Source organism: Mytilus californianus, unplaced genomic scaffold (assembly GCF_021869535.1).
Source record: "Mytilus californianus isolate M0D057914Y unplaced genomic scaffold, xbMytCali1.0.p SCAF_5, whole genome shotgun sequence".
NCBI lineage: Eukaryota > Metazoa > Mollusca > Bivalvia > Mytilida > Mytilidae > Mytilus > Mytilus californianus.
In genome coordinates, this window is record NW_026262701.1 from 35,695,690 (window position 1) to 35,714,478 (window position 18,789).

Consider the following 18,789-nt stretch of genomic DNA (forward strand, 5'->3'; position numbering starts at 1 on the left):
CAAATAAGAAAACTACCAAAAGAGTGTACACAAACACCGGGGATATATATCTTTGACAACTTATTAAAACAATTGACCACAAAATAATGAACAGTCCAAAAGTGTTCAAGAAGAGTTGAATGCAAAAATGTTTTCCTCAAGGCAATTAAAATGTATTACTGTTAAAAAAATATAAAAGTCCATCTTTTCTATCATGTTAAATTATTATATGTCCTTTGTACAAGTTATAAGTGAATCTTAGTCAAATTTTGTACAAGTATTGTTTGGACAAATTATAATTTGTACAAAGTTAACATACAAATTATAATTTGTACATTTGTTTTGTACAAATTATAATTTGTACAAAATGCAACATATATAATCCGTAAATATGACCAGTGATTTTACATAATCACTGACAATTTTAAGAATTATTTTACAAATTCCCTGATATTATTTCAGGGATTATCATTAATAAAAAGATCCTTTGTTTGATAAAAACAAATCAAATATAGACAAATAAATCATCTGTATGTCTTACCCTTTTAAGGTTAAAGTGGACAGTTTTCAATCGCCATCCATTTAACAAATATAAAGTGGTAAGTGTTTCCAGTGATATGCTATCTAACTGTGTTGAACCACATTAACTCATAAACAAAACAGTATTTCAATTCAAAATGCATAACATCAACATTCTCAATGACAGTGATCACTGCACTTGTATGCCATGGATTGTATTGTTTGCCCAAAACCGTGGCAAATGCTCTTTCATGTTATCAATATAAATGCACAGTGCTGTAAAACAAATGGCAATGAAGGTTATTGGACATCAGTTTTATGATTTTTAAGTCCCAATTAACTAAGCAAAATTATGCAACTAAACGTATAGACAGACAGAACACATGCTTGGCAGATTGAACACAATTTTGGAGGAGGCTAACATTGGCTGTAACGTTTTGATACAGATTCCTCATACATGATTGTTGATTGCGGACAGGGAGACTCCAAAAATATACGGACCACTGTTAATGTACGAACGGAAAAGAATATTGCCTAACTACGAAACATAAAATTTTGCTCGAAGTCTACACAAGAAATCAATTTGGGCTGGCTGATTACTATGTTTTTTTTTGGCTCATTCAGACGTTTCTAATGAACACGGTTTTTCTCTTCAATGAGCGGTAAAATCAGATTATATTTGTGAAGGACAAGTTTTTTTAAAGTGGATGTTGTAAAAAAAAAAAAAAAAAAAAGTAAAGCATGATAATGGTTGGTTGATAAATGTGCGGAGAGCCCTGCACCTCCTTTTTTTCGATCCAACAATGATATCCACATGTAGAGTTGCGTATTCGTTCGTAGATATTCTTACTCTTCAGATATTTGTTTCAGACACCTTTTAAATCAAGGATGGAATTACTAAATGTACCCTACGGTATAAGTACTAGTAACTGTATATTTTTACAAGACTCATTTCAATTTTAGAAGTATATATATTATAGTGAATTTGTATAATCAGTGATTATGTAGAATCCCTGAAATTTTCAGGGATTATGTAGAATCACTGGTTAGTTTAGGGATTATATATAATCACTAAAAATTTCAGGGATTATGTATAATCACTAGAAAAAACGCCAGGGATTATGCATAATAGCTGAAATGAAGAATTAGTTTTATTTATAAAGAAAATGAATAAAATTAAATAATTTATTCTATAGAATCATATTAAAACATCATTATACACATAAATTGTGAAATGTTAAGTACAATATATTAAAATGATAACCTCAATATATTAAAATGTTAGGCACAATATATTAAAATATAAAGCACAATGTTTTAAAATGTTAAGCATAATGTTTTAAAATGATGAGCACAATATATCAATATATAAAAATGTTAGTCACTATTCACAATATTTTAAAATGTCAAGCACAATATTTAAAAAACAATCATTTATATTTACAAACTAAATTTAAATGGTATCGACCATTGGACGATTGTCCTGCTTTTCTACAGGCACATCTATTTGACTTACATCTGTTTTTACCACAACATCCACATTTTAAAAAACCTTGTCCTTCACATATCGAATCAGATTTTACGGCACGTCTTAGGGAAATAAAGTTTTCAGTACACACATATGAAGGTACCAAAAAAAGGGAATCAGCAACCTCGAACTGGTTTCTTGTATATGATCCGAGCAGGATACCATGTTTTGTGGCCAAGCGATATCCTTTTTCAGTCTTTCGGTGAACAATTGCCATTATTTTTTTTGGGTCACCCTTTCCTCTGTCAACATGTGGAATTGGTATCAGAACATTACTACCAATGTTGGCCTCCTCTAAAATTTTGTTCGATCTGTCGATCATTCGTTCTTCCTGTTTTTCTGTACAATTAGTTGCATTAGTTCTCTCAGTTTGAATTTCTTGTTCATTTGAACACAAAAAACACAAAACAGATGTCCCATAACCTTCTTCGCCATTTGTTTTACCACAAATAAAACGCACTGTTGATTTACAATTAGTGCATGCATGTGCATTTGACTCTGGTTTTTGACAAACAATACATGTAAAGTTGTCGCTATCAATGGGAATGTTTATATTATTAATTTCGTTTTCTACGTTATCTCGAAACCCTGTGTTGGTTATATCTTTAAGATCATCCTCTGTATTTAAAAGCGAAATTATTTCATCTGGCAAGGAGGATGTTGTTAGGCCAACCTTTGCCTCTACTCCAAACATTGCCTTATAGGGTGTCCGTTTAATGCCAGAGTGGTAGCTTTGAGTTTTTTGAAATTGAACAAATTTAATTCCTACAGGCCAATCTTCACAACCATTATCCCGCATCCATGTAATTGTCATATCTTTGATATCAGCATTTGCACGTTCGACACCTCCTTGACTTTGAGGGTGTCTTGGCTTCCCATGAACGATTTTATACTCTGGAGAAGAATCATATCAAGAATCTGCATTGCAACCTCTGCCGCCCGTTTTGATTTCAGAGGCCGAAGAACCACAAATTTTGTCATATGATCTTGGTAAACCATGATGTACTTAAAATCGTCAAAACTTAACGATTGCATATCAACTACATCCATTTGTCAACGTGAATTAAAATCTTTGCTGACTATAGGTTTAACAACAAGTCCCTTACTTGCAATTTTACTATCTTTAATTGACATTCTTCACACAACTCCCTTAAAAAGTTCCACAGTCTCTTTGTGAAACATATTAAGCGTATTTTCTATTTGCTTCCTTTATCATCTTATCACGTCCGCCATGCCCTGTTGCAATGTGAATTTTGTGAACAATGTTATACACATCTTATAGACAAGCGTAGTATTTAATATCATCGTCTCACGAAGTGCGTTTTACTGATAATTTTCGGTATGTCACCACATTGGAGGATTTCATACCTGAAATAATCGAAATATATTTTGAATCCTTTGGTATTATCAACAATTTAAATGCAAAAACAGCTTTTCAAGAAAGCAACAGGTGAACAAGCTTTACTGTTCCTGACATTTATGCTATTTGTTTTTCAATCAAAATGTTACCCCCCCCCCCCCCCCCCCCCCACTTACAACCCGAATCAACCACTGATTTGGTCTCCCTTTTATGAGGGGTACATTTTAAGTAAAAACACATTTTTTTTAATATGAAAACCACTTCTTTGTACTAAAGGGCACATATTTATATTATTTGCATAAACTTGAACCAAAGAACTATGCATTTATCTGCACAAAGTTATTCTTTTTTCCTTTTTTTTTGGGGGGGGGGGGGGGAGGGGGGGAGGGGTCCCAACCTGATCAAAATAAATAGTATACTCATGAGACGCAAATCGTAGAAAAGGGTACTTTTGTTTCTGTAAATCTAGTTTTCACTAGCATTGCTTTTCACAAATTTTTTTTGGTTAGATATATAATATTATTTGTATTTATATCCTTGCCCACGAGCCCCCCTTTTTCCTATGTTAATGAATATTGATGTTAAGAGTGTGATCTGTATGAAATATATAAGATGAAAGGAGCCTTTAAATAATCTTTAAAAATACTTACTTTGTCAGCAGGTAGTAATAAGCAGGAGTTTTGTCTTCTTTACATGGTTCTTTTGTCATCAAAGTAACAATATCATTGTATTTGTTCCTTGTCCATATCTTGCATTTTGTTTTTTCCTCCGCTATTTGCAGTAACGTTTGAGCATACGTTTGCTCTAACCCAAGCAACATCTGTGCCTGTACCATACTTGTGGAATAATGAGGTTTAACAATTGAATTAAATATCACTGGAAAAACTGTTCACTTAAGATTTACCTAGTAGTAGAAGATCAGGACTGAAAACTGTTCACTTAATCTTTCAAGGAATAAAAAAATAAAATAATAATAATTGGTTTATATTTAATTTTCTATCAAATAAAGGATCTTTAAATTATTGATAATCCCTGAAATTATATTAGGGAATTTGTAGAATAATTATTAAAATGTTCAGTGATTATGTAACATCACTGGTCATTTTCAGGGAATATATATAATCACTAATGATTTTAGTGATTCTACATAATCCCTGAAAAATCAGGGATTCTACATAATCCTTGATTATACAAATTCACTGTAACATATATATGTTACAGTAAATGTGTATAATTAGGGATTATGTATAATCCCGGAAATTGTTAGGGATTATGTATAATCACTGGTGACATCAGTGATTATATATAATCACTAAAATTTTCAGTAATTATGTATAGTCACTGGAAAAAATGTCAGGATTACTCATAATAACTATAATGAAGAAACAATCAATAAAGTTAAATAAATTATTCTACAAAATTATATTTAAACATCTTTAGAAGCATAAACTTTAAAATGTTAATCTAAGCACAAAGCTCTAATACAAATCACTTATTTTTATCCAATATTTTGATTGTTTAAAATCCTAGTCTTAGTACAATAAGTGTACTCGAAATTTTTACTAGATAACCGCAACGCGTTTTTTTTATATAAACAACGACGAAAATTCGATTGAATCTCCGAATTTTCCATGGGGAACTTCCTAGCCCCCGTTTAAAGTATTTATCGCCTGGATATATGACAACATGAAACTGACAATAATTTGCTTTGAGGGTATATGGACAAGGAAATAAGTTATACCAATCAGTGAAATCATTTACCCCAAGCTTTAAATATTCAGCAGCACGGTAAAATCAGTCCGGTTGTATGGACCAGAATGCTTTGGAATTATACAGAAGGTAGAAGCATTCCACAACTCTCTCCGCAAAATTCACCAACACATGTGGCTACTAGTAAATAAGTTCAGCAGTAAAATTCTACTGGAAAGAGGTCCTGATAAGAACATCACAGATGAGATAAAACAACGACGTTTTATATGACCAGGCCTCGTTCTGAGAAAGCCAATGGTTAGAACATCAAAAGTAGTTCTCATCTCGACACCTGTAGGAAAAACAACCAGGCCGACATCGTACCAACTGGAGGAGAAGTTTTGCGATCAAGCTAAAAGAGAGTACCAGCTCAGTATGTGGTGATGGACAGGGAAGAATGGAAGAAGCTTATGAAGGATGCCTTATGCCCAATTCGAAATAAATAGGATAGGGAAAGATGTAAGTGATTGAAGGTTAATGACATTTTTGTAACCATAAATTACAAGTTATTTGACCAAGACCTTGCTCTGAAATCTCTCTAACTCGAACAATTTAAAGTTAGAGTATGATATAAAGGTATGATTCACGTGTTTGTTACGTTTGAGACAGAAATAACTGTTCACGTGTTCGTTAGTAAAACATGTATTTATAATCATAAAATTTCCTTTTTATCGCCAAGTTCTTACGTACAAAATGACCTATTAATCAGAAGTAACCTTGTGATTTGTCATCTGTCAGCTTCCTCCAGCTCCGACATAAATTTCCGTGATACGGAAATACTTCATCAAACTATTTACCCGCTAAAATTTTACCGCCCAATGTTTAATTATGTCCTTATTTAAAACTTATGGAACAGGTGTCCTTGAAGTTTAAGTACCAATTTGAAAACTTTCAAGTCACCTTAAAATGAGTACGTTTTCAGAACAGATATAGATCTACAGGAAGGTAGTTCTCGGTGTAAGAATGATCAATGTGATTGTTCTTAGAAACTAAACCAAATAAACTCATCATAGATACCAGGATTACAGTTATGTACGCCAGATGCGAGTTTCGTTAACAAAAGACTCATCAGTGACGCTCGAATCAAAAAAGTTAAAAAGGTCAATTAAAGTACGAAGTTGAAGAGCATTGAGGATCAAAACTTCCAAAAGGTTTTGCCAAATAAAGCTACGGTAATCAATTCCTGTCGTAGAAATCCTTAGTATTTCGAAAAAAATCAAAGTTTATAATTATGACCATATCAATGATAATTCATATCAACACTGAAGTGCTTCGACCTGGAGTATTCTTATACCTTTTTATTCCACAAACGTACTGGTGTTGTATTGATAACAATTATAGGTTAAAATTACTCTTTTATGTGGTCACTCAGCTGTCCTGCATATATCTTATAGACGCCTTTAGTTTCTATGATCTGTCTTTTTTATATGCAATTCATTGAATATCCCTGCAAAATATTCCTTTAATAACATGTACCGGTTATTATAAATTCTAAATATTTCAGCTGATGTCGACGCTAAGGGGTCGTCTTGATATTGCTAGAATGTGAGATTTTTTTATTTGTTATTAAAGTCTTTTAAGCAACTTTCAATATGAAGAACAGCAATACAAGCAATGTTCATTTGATATTTTGATTATTTTTTAGTATGTCTCTTGTGCACCCCGACCCCATATCTTTTCTTTTCCAACACACAAAATAATAATAGCAATACGATGACGAATAATTTATTAGTACACGTATTTCATTTTCATTTAAGTTATTAAATTAAATATATTGATATATATATATATATATTTATACTGCACTCGTTCTATTTGAGCAGTCAAAATGCGTTGACTGTATATTCTATATCATATACAGTTACTGACCCGATATCACTTTTCCTCATGTATATTTAAATAGTAGAGCCAAAACTATATTTAGATATTCATGACGAGCGCTTCGACTAGTCCTTGTTTCCAATGTTTCCAACGTAGCGTGGAACGACTCAAATTTGTTTCTTTTACAATTGTTAGAAAAACATATTTCACTTGTTAATATTTTTTGTTTAAAACCTATAAGTCATTATGTTTTATGCTTATTGGTGATATTTTAGTCCATACTCATACTCAAACGAATTCGTTCACCAACGATTGGTTTCAACAGGTAAATTGATGTACATTTCATTGTGCTGTATGTTTCTCCGCCAGATGTGATGCCTTTTTAAAGGGGGATTTTTTCCAATATTTAAATCAAATAAATAACAATAACACAATAAACAACAATTGAAAATGTGTTTTTCTAGATTGCAGTATTAAAGACAATAATAGTATATTGACTTGACATATCAACGATATAAGTATTCGGCCCGAAACGGGGAAAAAGCTCGGCAGAGCCTCGCATTTTCCCGTTTCTAAGCCTCATCCTTATATCGTTGATATGTCAAGTCAAGACACTATTATTGTCTATATATAAATGTGTTCAAATTGCAATATATACAGCAACATTAAGTCAAATACAAAGAGTTTATGGACAATGAAATGTCGAAAAAGCAAACAGTCGCTTTTCAAGGACGGATTCACAGAGATCGTTCGATTTTACCATTTTCCTTTCTTTACGTCGATTGCGTTGCAGATAATTTTTTAGATTCACTGGAATATTCACGAGATGGTGCAGGTTTGATTGACTGGCTACTTGTTGATATTCTGAAAACAGAAAAGAAATAAATATTTTTGATATTTTCAAACTGTATCAAAATATAATTGTAATGAAATGAGATCTAACAAAGTCAAAAACAGCACTCAAAAGGTTAAATGACAAGAAATTTAACTTGGTACTTAACAGAAAACAAATTTGTATCGGAAAAAGAACCACTTCAAGCATCTCGTGTTTAAATGATTTGAAATGTGTCTACAAGTGCTGTATAATAAGTACATTTGAAATTTGTCAATGCTATGTAAGTGCATTTTATTTCTATTGGAAACCCATACCCCCACAAATATACTTTGACAAATACCAGTAGAAAACACATACATTAATTTTACAGTTACTGTTCAGGATACTATGTCGAGGAACTTCGGCTACAGTCAATTAATTTTTGACGAAACAACATTCATTTGTTTTATACAGTACTTAAAAACTTGATTTTTTTGCAGTATTTTAGAGTGAAAAAAACATTTATTTCCATTTTTTCATTGTCTTTTTTCATGTTTTTTTTTAATTTTTTTTGGCAGTATGTATTGTAATTGATATTGAACTTTATTGTTTTTGAGCATTTAGAAAAATAATTTACCTTTGGTATACATTTTTAGTCAGTGTCGTCAATTCGTTTCTGAATTTTTCATTAGTTGCTGTATACAGATAAAAGTTCAGCGCAAAATGAGAATACTGGAAGAGGTAAGTGATTGTCCAAGCTATGTCTAGGCGGCTTTTTGTCGAGGAGTCGGCACCTGGCCTAACGTAAGAGTCTACAATGAAATAAATCGAGATCGGAATTGTTGCTACGATGAAATAAGATGTCGTAACGACCAACATCCATGTAACTCGTTTTGTTGATTTCTGCCTTCTTGGTAGGCTCATTCCCGGCTGTATAGACATTCTTCTACGAGTTTTTGTTAGTTTTTCTAGTTCATAGCATATCAAAGAGTTTAGTATAATCATAATCCAAGCTGGTAGAATGGAGAGAAATACAAAATCGACGTAAACGAATACTTTTTCGTCAAATTCATAGTACTCCGGGGTTAGCGAAGAACAGCCATCTTTGACAGTTATGCCATTAGTCCAAAAGAAATGCAGGTTTATTCCAATTAACATGACAGCGGCAATCAAAAGTGATATCAAAGTATTTTTGATCGTGATTTCCTTTGAGGCTGTTCTGCGTAGAGGTACAAATGTCTTCATAAAACGAATGACTGTCACTAAGACTAATATCCACGAGGAAAATTGCATGGAAAAGTAAATAAGGAACAAACTAAATCTACAGCTGAATTCGGAAAGTACCCTGATGTCCACATCAGATGCATATATGATCAAGTAGCGTGTAAGTCCAGTTAATAAAACAGTCAAGTCGGTAAATGCAAGAATAAACAGCAAGGTGTATGTTGCATTCTTGTAAAATTTTAGTCTAAAAAGTACGCATATGTTGAGAAGATTTCCCACAAATCCGATCAGCAGGAATAAAGGGGAGAATATTATCCAGAAATATTTTTCAACGTTGTAGTACACTGATGTATCTATATCATCAACGACAGTAGATGCATTAGTTGTAATGCTTCCAAGCAACAAGGTAGCTCCCACTGTTACGTTTGCCATTTTTGCCTCACTGTGATGAAGTGAAGATCAAACTGTATAACTATGATCTTTAAAATAAATGACAACCAAGCGGGAATATATACTATATAGATCACGTGGTTTAGTGATCATAAGTAAACAAACTTGACATCAGGAAACAAACATGTAGTGTACTTAATTTCTGGCAACAAATTTTCTTTGTCACGCGAGCAGTTAATTGCCTTTCTGAATTTTACATGTACTTGTTTGGACTTTGATATTAAACGGAAAGCCTTTGTAAACATCTGACATAACCACAATTTGCTATTTTTGAATTTTCAAGTCAGTACACTAGTTTTATTAAGACATATATCATTTGTGGTGTATGCCGCTTTCGATACCACGTTTTAAGTACAATTCAATAGTTGCTTGTTTACTACCGCCATGAGGACGTGATAAGTTATCAAGTACATCCACGGGCATTACTGCCTCGAACGGATATACACAAAAATTAATATAAAGATAATAAGCAATAACGGATGTGCAACATTTGGAAAACAATAAGTAGCTTCTGTGGAAATGAGGAAAATTTATTATCGATAGTTACTTTTGTTTTAGTATCTCATGGTGTAACAGAAACTAGCTATAGAATCTGAACTGAAATCACAAGATCTTGATTCATCAGCTCCTGTCTGGCTTTCCTTAGGACCTCATTGATTTTAAGATCTACTGATAACGAATTGCATAGATTGCATTTTTGGAAATCTTGGATTTTCACACTTTAAAAACTACCGGTGATAAATAAGACACTAATAGTTTGGTATGATGTGCCGAAAATTGTAGGATAGCTTTTAAGGTTGATCATTTGTATCCTTTGGATAAAGAATCTGCAGTTTTTGAATCAGATTTTTTCTCTGTCTGCTTTTCAAAATCTTTCTATTCAAGATTTTTGTTTATAAGGGTGACTTTCATCTTGTATATGTGCCTCTCAGTGTGGCCATAGGAACGAAGATGTCTACTAAGACGAATGCGTTATTCACTTTTATGACCATTGCATCGTCTGTTGAGAGGTCTGCTTGTTTTTCACTAACAAAATTCGCTTAAAAAAACCACGCACTATTTTAACTTTTAAAGTTGAAGGTTATGTTTTTATATCCCTAATAAAAAAAATTTAAAGTCTGTGTCTCTCGCCATTGATGGCAGTTCTTAAACGTTTGTTGTCATATCTTTTTGAGCGCATTTCTACCGACATGGCGATTGTCCACCGCCCCCTTGAACGATTATAAAACAAATACATAATCGCTATAAAAACGGAATCCAATAATCCTTTTCGAGCCTCTACAATTCTTCTCTCGAATATTGTTACATCACTGTTAACCAATATGACACATGATAATGACATCGTAGCCTGCTGGAAGTTTGGAACAGTCACTTGTTTTCCATTCGTTCTGTTGTCTGATAAAGTCTAACGTTTGATTTTGTCTGTTATTTATGGACTTCCCTTTTTTTTTAATTTACCTTGGAGTTCGTTATTTCTTTAATAAATTTTCACTTACATGTACTATACACAATGTCAATTAAATGCTCGCATTCATTATAGTCATAAGTGGTTCTTGTTCAACCTTGATTTTTACATAAAGCGAATCGAAACTGCTGATGTCCTCCATACTTTATCGAACATGCCAATAGAAGAGAAAAACAAAGGACATGGGGTGTCCATATAGGAAACAAAGGACATGGGGTGTCCATATAGGAAACAAAGGACATGGGGTGTCCATATAGGAAACAAAGGACATGGGGTGTCCATATAGGAAACAAAGGATATGGGGTGTCCATATAGGAAACAAAGGACATGGGGTGTCCATATAGGAAACAAAGGACATGGGGTGTCCGTATAGTAAACAAAGGACATGGGGTGTCCATATAGGAAACAAAGGACATGGGGTGTCCATATAGGAAACAAAGGACATGGGGTGTCCATATAGGAAACAAAGGACATGGGGTATCCATATAGGAAACAAAGGACATGGGGTATCCATATACATGGGGTGTCCATATAGGAAATAGTAGTTAACCGATGTTTAAATCTCATTAATCGATTAGGAAGATAAGAAATGAAGGTAACAAACAGACACTTTTCACAGAAATATTACTATCAACAATGATAGTAAATTTTGCTTAATGATCTTGAGTTAAGATTTAGTTTTTCTCGTAAGAATTTTTGTGAATAGAGTTGCAGAATATCATTGCTGGAAGCCAAATTTATCATATGGCTCAGAAATTGGAGGACAATTCTCTCCAAATAAGTTACAGTCAAGACAAGGTAACAAAAGTTCTAAATGTTCAAAGATTGAGTTATTGAAAAACCACCTGTCAATTCTTAATAACAATATATTTTGCAGCTTGTACTACGAAAAACTATCATAGCGGCGATGGAAGGGTTTTGAAGATGCCGTTTGTTTCTTGAGGTCCTTATAAACATGATCAAACTATCAGAACAAAATAACTCCCTAATTAATGAAGCATTTAAAACTTTATTTTAAAAGTGAAACAACAATTGGTGAAGTAATATTTATTCCGTACTGAAATATATGAATAGAAACCTGGAATAAGTCACGAGTCTAATATGAAATCAATCATCATAAAGAGAATTAGAACTAAATATGATTAAATTTGGTTTAACCTGTTGAAAAATGATAGACCTAATATGGTATATGGAAATAAATTAACTTACAGAATTTTTAAGAATAAAATGTGCCTCAATAATATTTACTGTCAATAGAAAATAATAAGACAATGAGTTAACCAAATTTAGAATTTGTGCCCATGACCTTGAAATAGAAGAAGAATTAGTGCCCATGATCTTGAAATAAAAGAGGGAAGACGCAAGAGTATACCATCAGACCAATGATTTATAACAAAGACTTCGCTTTGTATGAAATTCATTTTGTACTTCAATATCGATCACTTAGAATTTACAGGTCCAGTTTTATTTCTATTAAATTAAGCTAGATTCGTTAATTTTGAATCGTTAGTTGACCAATCAGATTGTAGGAGCGCCAAATCAATTAATTAGATTTGAATGATTCGCCTGCTCTCCCACCAATTAACATCAAAATTAGGTATACACTGTATGTGTTCACTCAAAATCTTTGTAGGAATACACTATCGTCTCCCTACATAGTTTAATTGGTTTTATTTTAAGTTATTCTCCAATCAAAATAAAATAAAATATCGTAATCATTTGTATAATGTAATTATAATTTTAATTTCTGTGCACTTTTTGGGTGTCATAATTGGCAAATCAAAATTATTGTTGTTGTTGTGTTGGTTGCATAGATACTAACACAGAAATCAAAGAAGGGTTATATAAATTCATATGTAAGAACACCAATACATACCCATTCAACAACTTAAAAGAACAAAAGCTTCCAACCTGTTCACTGAATTTAAAGCATCAAAAAGCTGTGAGGAAAAACACTGCCAGTTGCTTCTAAGTGTAAAAAAAATATATTGACTTTCACCAGGGAATATTTAAAAATATTTTGTGATTGTAAACAAAGTGACAACAGTTTATTGATGTTCAAATGATCGCAAGAATGATTACATGTGTTAACCAAACATTCCCCTTAGTGCAAATCTCCGGAAAGATGGACATATCGAGAGAGATCTACACTGACTTAAAGTTACACTTAAATACCATTTTATGCATTTGTCTGCACACCATTCACATCTATTGGAGCCAGAGTTTACATTTATATGACTTTCAAGATAGCAATGTAGTTCAACACCATTTCAAATTGAGACACGTTTCACTGTAGTTCACAGCAAACACTTTTTTGATATTTTAAATGGCGTACAAAAAATTAAGGCTGGTATCTAGGATGAGTTTATTTGCATTGAAGAGGACTTTATCTGAATTTTTTAAGTATTTAAATCATACCACCTGTCAATTCTTAACAACAATATATTTTGCAGCTTGTACTACGATAAACTATACTAGCGGCGATGAGAGGGTTTTGGAGATACCGTTTGTTTCTTGAGGTCCTTATAAACATGATCAAACGTTGGATCAAACTATCAGAACAAAATAACTCCCCCATTAAAGAAGCATTAAAACATTATTTTAAAAATGAAACAATTGCGTGGGTAACATTTATTCCGTACTAAAATATATGAATAGAAACCCAGAATAAGTCACGAGTCTAATATGAAATCAATCATCATAAAGAGAATTAGAGCAAAATGTGATTAAATTTGGTTTAACCTGTTGAATAATGATAGACCTTATATGGTATAAGGAAATTAATTAACTTAGACTTTTTAAGAATAATATGTGCCTCATTAATATTTACTGTTAATAGAAAATTATAAGATAATGAGTTAACCAAATTTAGAATAAGTGCCCATGACCTTGAATTAGAAGAAGAATTAGTGCCCATGATCTTGAAATAGAAGAGGGAAGACGCAAAAGTATACCCTCAGACCATTGATTTATAACAAAGGCTTTGTTTTGGATGAAATTCATTTTGTACTTCAATATCCATCACTAAGAACTTATTGGTTCAGTTTTATGTATAGCTAAGCTAGATTCGTTAATTTTGAATCGTTAGTTGACCAATCAGATTGTAGGAGCGCCAAATCATTTGATTAGATTTGAATGATCCGCCAGCTCTCCCACCAGTTAACAGTAAAATTAGGTGTACACACTGTATGTGTTCACTCAATATCTTTGTAGGAAGACACTGTTGTCTCCCTACATGTTTTGATTGGTTTTGTTTGATTGTTATTGTCCAATCAGAAAAACAAAATCATCGTAATCATTTGTATAATGTAATTATAATTTTAGTTACTCTGCACTTTTTGGGTGTCATAATTGACAAATCAAAATAATGCTTGTTGTTGTGTTGGTTGCATGGATACTATCACAGAAATCGAAGAAGGGTTATATGAATTCATATTTTAGAACACCAATCAATAACTTAAAAGAACAAAAGCTTTCAACCTGTTCACTGAGTTTAAAGCATCAAAAAGCAGCGAGGAAAATCACTGCAAGTTGCTTCCTAGTGTAAAAAAAATATTGACTTTCACCAAGGAATATTTAAAAAAATATTTGTGATTGTAAACAAAGTGACAACAGTTTATCGATGTTCAAATGATCGGAAGAATGATTACATGTGTTAACCATGCAAACATTCCCCTTAGTACAAATCTCCAGAAAGATAGCCATACCGAAAGAGATCTACACCGACTTAAAGTTACACTTAAATACCAGTTAATGCATTTGTCTGCACATCATTCAAAACTATTGGAGTCAGAGTTCATCCTCTTTAGGTTTTACATTTATATGACTTTCAAGATCATGATTAATGTAGTTCACCACCATTTCATATTGAGACACACTTCATTCTAGTTCACAGCAAACATCTTTTTGATATTTTGAATGGCGTACAAAAGTGTAAGGCTGGTATCTATGATGAGTTTATTTACATTGAAGAGGACTTTATCTGCGTTTTTGAAGTATTTAGATCATACTTTGTCGTCGTCCATCAACATTTTTTTAACTTCTCCGAACTTACTGGGCCAATCGGAGCCAATATGTCAGACGACTCCTTGTTGGAGTTGTTGCCCTTGAATGGCGATGTTTATCAACTAGTCTCATGTATGCATATTACCTTGAAATATATAATAGATAGAGAGAAACTTTAAATAGCAAAAACTATCACTAAGACTAGATAAAAAATTGGTCAAATGGCCGAAATCGTCAGATCAATCCTCATAAGATTTTATATAGCACTTAAATGACGATGTTTATGTTTTTTATACGTTTTTGTCTATAACTATAATGGATAGTGAGAAAATGTAAATAATCAAAAATACCAGGACAAGACCTGCAACATTGACAAAACTCGACAGTCCAATAATACAGGCGTCGTTGTGAATTTAAATGAATCTTAAGAGTCTGAGAAACATAGTATTTGAGGCGTTAAAAGATGACTTTTCAACTGTTGGAAATCATTCGCATGCTCTCTATTCCATTGCCATGGTTGTTGCTTGTGTTCTTGTTTAGGTGTCTTTCCCTTTGTCTCCTTTGATGAACTTCCTAACGTAGCTGAAGAAGCCTAGAAATTGGCGAAGGTGTTGTTGGTTTCGGCCAATTGGTGACTTTATGGATCTTATATGGGTCTTGCTCAACTCCATTCTCTAAAATGGTGTGATAATTGTATTTGACCTTTAGCTGAAAAAAAAAATTAACTTTTTTGGTAATAAATTCAGTCTATGTGTTCATTTAAGGTCTTCCAAAGACGACAAGGGCGTCCAATTATATAGAGAAAATCCTCGCATGAAGATCACTAATGCATTTTTTCATCAACCTCTGGTAAGTAGCAAGTGAATTCGATAACCCAAATGACAATTCCTTGAATTCGAACAACCAAGTGGTCCTAACGTAAAAGCTGTTCGTTGCTCGAGCTCAACCTAATGATAACCTGATTTCATATTGAGCACTGTAAGGATCTAATTACAATCAAGCGAGTCCGACGAGAATTTTTCAATTCTTTAAATTGCGTAACTGTCGTTGATGGACAATTTGTTCAAATGGCGATAATCAACGCACATGCGGAGTTTGCCATCTCTCTTCCGTACTAGGAAGATATTAGAAGAGCATGGTGAATGTAACCCCCTAGTGATAAATACACAGTATTATAATTCAAATTTCTCATCTTTATTTGTTCTTCAAAACCACCATTGATATTCAAAGAAAAACACTTTAATTTTTTCCGGCAATTCCTATGCTACTTGTATAAAATTTTCTTTTCTGCATCGACACCATCATGATTTTGAATATTAATTTTATTTGAAAAATTTTAATTTTCCTTTTTCGTATTTTCTTGAGCCACCTGTATATGATACACTTTTGTAAACAATTGATCCCTAAGCATCTGACTCCCGAGCTTTTTTTATTGACGGGAAAAGAGATTCTTTTTCCCCAACATACTTAGATACTAATCCATAATTTTAAACTGTCGAACCTTTCAATTTATGAGCACCACCACGTTTCTGCCTTTAACCGAATTTCACTAATATAGGCTGTATACGTTCCTGGCCCTCATTTTGACTAACTAATTTTATTCCCCAAGACGAAAGACAATTTTTAGGGTTAATTCATCCTGAATTTCTAGATTGTTTACACAAATGTTTTTATAATGATAGCACAGTCCTCTCCTTCATTTTCCTTTATTTCATGAAAAACATAAATTATCGCGCAATGCTTCCCGCTCCGATGAAGTTTTTTTCAATTTTGAATTCTTTTTCTTTTTTTTTGTCATGCATTTTAATGTTTTCTTCAAACGATTTGTATAAAAGATTTTGCTCGTTTCTACACGAAGTACCCGTTTGGAAAGGTTATTTATATCACCTTTCATTTCAGCCAATTTTAAATTAACACTGCATGTATGCTCACTACACGTTAAACTTCAACAATAGATCCGATATTCAAAGTGAATTAATAAAGTATAATATCTGGCAAATGATACATACAAAATAGTAAATGAAAATGTACTCTGTACACCGTAATCGACCCAGTGACCCTCATCTTTTTGTTTGAATAAATATTCGATAGCTACTACCGTGTCCTCTTTCCTCGTTGTTGCTCCTTACCACCGGGTTTTATAACGGTAACAACGTGTGAAGCAAGTTATCTATGTAATGTGTTTCTGGACATATTTGTCTTATTTTTCTTTCCCTGTTTTCTACTGCATTGTGTGTCTTTTTTCGACCTATAGCTAACCTTTCATTTCTTTTTTGGCGTGCATTTGATAGACATGTGAAATTATTAATTATTTACATTAAATAAAGGTTTTAACTCCCTCAGGCAAAGTTAACCGTGGATAGATTTGACTATTTTGTTAGGTCCTTTTTGATTATAGTGCTTTTCAACTTGAAAAGGCAAAATGAAAATTAGGTTTTAACGGTATTGAAAAGGCAAAATGAAAATAAGGTATTAACAGTATTATTATGCAGTTATCCAAAATTTATATGTATAAGATTGGGTACAGGCTAACCTCAAATTTTGAATAGTCTTAAAAAGCATATTTACAATAACACGTATTTTCAATCCGAAAAGCATCTTTATTTTCGGAGTAATCTCTAGCAGTTGTCCCATTTGTGACCCGAAATATGTGCATGGAAAGAGTATAATGATACACTTCTTATATATATATATATGGACCATTTTGTGGTTCCGTGTATCAATTGCATTGCGTTTGGCTGAACAAACAGATACGGTTGAATCATGCAAAGAAATAACAAGTGGATTTATCCGGTTTTATCAATGTAGAACATCAGATGCGAATCCCAACATTCAAAGAGTGAGCGCAAAATACAAATCTTGCTGGTCGACTGATACTTTGCAATTACAGAATGTTATGTGCAGAATTGATACTAATCATCTTTCTATACAAACTGTTAAATTTGCAGAATAAAACCAACTTCTGCAAAAGGCAGACTGTTGCAAAGGATTCAATTTAGATTGTTCCGTTAGGGATCTACCATTTGATTTTTATGGGGGGGGGGGGGGGGGGGCTAGGATGAAATTTGAAAAAAATAGGCAGGACAGGAGTTTTGAATTAAAAAAAAAAGGCAGGATGAGACACTTTGCAAAAAAAAAGGCAGCATGACTATGCAAAAAAAAGTCAGGATAAACTAAAAAAAAAAAGGCAGGACAGAGATTACAACTAAAACAAAATGCAGGACAAAATTTTTCATCCTAGCCCCCCCCATAAAAATCAAATGGCAGCTCCCTTATTTGGTTCAACAAACTATAATTCGATAGGTATTGGTCTCTTGTCATGCACTTATGAACTTAGGGGTCATACCACATTTTCTTAATATTATATAGTACGTTATCAGCAAGGATTTCTTTTCTTTTACGTAGCACGTGTTCGTTTATTGTATTCAAGTCCCAAATTCTTTTGTCGGGGAAGTAATTATTGTGAGAAAAATTATTCTCACCCACACTAAACACCAGCCGTATCTGGTACGTACGGGATCAAAAGTACGTAAATCACCAGGAATATCTGATAAAAACGGAAGTGAATATTACTTGTCTTTAATTGAGGAAATATTTTTATTTGAAAATTTGAAAAATTAGAAGGTCATCAATATAAACGTGCACTAAGACACCTAGCGGTTGACTAGTTATTGTGTGAATAGTGACTCTTTCCCGGCAGTTTATTCTTTCCTTTTGGAAGAAATACACTATTGTAAAAATTCCCTGAAACATTAGTACTTGGCATTTGGTTTATTGCTGTTAAAGAAAGCGTTGGTGTGCTATTAGTTAGCATAGAATAAAAGAGTGACACACCACACAATCTACAGATAGGAGATATTTACGTATAGTGTATT

At 32.9% G+C, this 18,789-nt stretch overlaps 1 protein-coding gene across 1 annotated transcript; it reads right to left on the minus strand.

Annotated features, from left to right (window-relative positions):
* Window positions 1-6,844: 6,844 nt before the first annotated feature.
* LOC127701615 (C-C chemokine receptor type 1-like) lies at window positions 6,845-9,471 on the minus strand. Its single transcript, XM_052205588.1, has 2 exons — window positions 8,408-9,471; window positions 6,845-7,820 (listed from the first exon to the last, which is right to left on the minus strand). Exons 1-2 carry the CDS (start codon window positions 9,424-9,426, stop codon window positions 7,730-7,732), a joined length of 1,110 nt encoding a protein of 369 aa, XP_052061548.1. The 5' UTR covers window positions 9,427-9,471; the 3' UTR covers window positions 6,845-7,729.
* Between the last annotated feature and the right edge of the window lie 9,318 nt (window positions 9,472-18,789).